Source organism: Elephantulus edwardii, unplaced genomic scaffold (genome assembly GCF_000299155.1).
Source record: "Elephantulus edwardii isolate Elephantulus edwardi_28Jun2011 unplaced genomic scaffold, EleEdw1.0 scaffold00606, whole genome shotgun sequence".
Lineage (NCBI taxonomy): Eukaryota > Metazoa > Chordata > Mammalia > Macroscelidea > Macroscelididae > Elephantulus > Elephantulus edwardii.
Genome location: NW_006400356.1, coordinates 66,660 through 68,416, shown reverse-complemented (window position 1 = coordinate 68,416; position 1,757 = coordinate 66,660). Strand labels below are relative to the sequence as shown.

Here is a 1,757-nt window from a genome sequence, read left to right as displayed (position 1 = left end):
AGGACACCCGCCAGAGGAAAGGCCCTGAGCCTGATTAATCTTCCTGGCCTCCAATTTATCCTTTAACTCATCAATAACCTGACATGAAATTTTAGATACCATGGAATATTTAGGAGCACTTCCTGTGGAAGATAGTTGGCTTTTAAAATTTGGTCTGGATTCTACCTCACCTGAGTTTCTCCACACTCCAGGTCTTATGTGGTTACCATCTGGGTTTCCTGCGGGATGACCAGCCTGGGCAGTCCCTGAGATCTGTGGTTGGGCCTTCTTCACATCCTTCATGCAGTGGGCAGATTCTAGGCTTTGCTCATAGAAACCTCTTTCTCTAAGACTGTCATGAACACTGCATCTCTGCTTATACTTCGGAATCCAGCTGAGGCCATTAGCACTTTTTGAAACTGCTGGCTCGGGAGATTCTTTTGGAGGCTCCATCAGTGCGGAAGATTCATGAATCCTTCTGTTCAGGCCCCACCGCTGTTGGATGAGTCTTTTCTTAAGATGTCTTTCCAATGATTTACTTACATCTTCACTGAGTGGAAAATTCCCAGTCCTGATAGATACAGGTGTTTGGGCCTTGTAACACTGGTGGTGCTTGGGAAAGGTGGGAGCTGGTGGGCAGAAGGATTTCTGAGATTTTTGCTCAGTGGCAGGTATGCCCCACAAGCCTTCCAGTTGCTTTTGCAATGTGTGCCACTCAAGGTGACTAATATCTTCTTGAGTAGGAGAATGAGCCTCATTGTGAGGTCTAGGGACAGACTCTCCAGAAGGCTTAATCAGGAGTGGAGAAGGTGGAGAGATTTGAAGCTGGGGTTGAGGTAAAGTTTGAGGCTCTAATTCAGGGATGGGAAAAGTGACAGGATGAGAAAGTAATTGAAATTCTTTTTCTTGGATTTGCACAGAGAGACCATTTGTGTTGTGATTATTAAAGTAGACCAAGGCTATGGAACAGGTAGCAGAGATGAGGACACTAGATAGCAGGGACTCACTGTGCAGAGAGGGGAGGCCCCAGAAGATCTGGAGGAGTTGCACCTGCACATGGTCCCCAAATATCTTAGGGTGAGAATTCTTCTGTAGATTGTTAGGTGTCTTGGATTTCATTTCTTTCTGTTGGAAAGTCCCCTGGGCTCGAGTGCCATCTGGGCTTGATAAAGCAGCTGGGCTTGGAGCTGTGTAATAAACAGAAGCCAGTGAATCAGGGTGTTTCACTGTGTGGGAAAAGTGTGGTGAGGCTTCCAAATCTTCAGACACAGTGGACTGAAGAGCAAAGATGGTGTTCACAGACGAGGAGGGATCTAGATGTAGAGCAGGATCCCCTCTCTGAGTATGATGCAGGGAGGAGACAGGGGGTTGAGGTGGAACGTGGTGTATTAGGAATGAGGAATCCAAAAAAGGAACAGGTGCTGGTGGCTGAGAATCACTTGACCATGATGAAGTTGAAGATGACAGGCTATCAATAGAGTGTGACCTCAGGCAAGATGGGAGCCTGGGGGAGAGCAATCCAGAGGCCTCAGGCAGAGGCGCTGGTCTTCGGGCCTCTGAAGGCCGTGCTGGGAGAGCTAGGCGGAAAGATGATTTGCTCTCAGAAACTCTGGGAGCCACAGGGGACACAGAGTGAGCAGGATCTTCCATGGGTTCTTCAAACTGCGATGAGCTGAGCTCAGCAGCTATTTTGTTACATATGTTACAGTTGGTATTTGAACATAACATTTCACGGAAGTTGGAGGCATCAATACTCAGGCCCAGTTGTCTGCAGAGAT

General features: G+C 47.7%; 1 protein-coding gene across 1 annotated transcript; it reads right to left on the bottom strand.

Annotated features, from left to right (window-relative positions):
• Positions 1-70: 70 nt before the first annotated feature.
• Positions 71-1,629, bottom strand: LOC102851559 (spermatogenesis-associated protein 31D1-like). Its single transcript, XM_006903379.1, has 2 exons — positions 171-1,629; positions 71-78 (listed from the first exon to the last, which is right to left on the bottom strand). The coding sequence occupies exons 1-2, from the start codon at positions 1,627-1,629 to the stop codon at positions 71-73; spliced, it is 1,467 nt and encodes a 488-aa protein (XP_006903441.1).
• Between the last annotated feature and the right edge of the window lie 128 nt (positions 1,630-1,757).

What these genes read in the sequence shown, in the direction of transcription:
- LOC102851559 (XM_006903379.1), bottom strand. Translation starts at nt 1,629, where the DNA reads ATGGAAGATCCTGCTCACTCTGTGTCCCCTGTGGCTCCCAGAGTTTCT.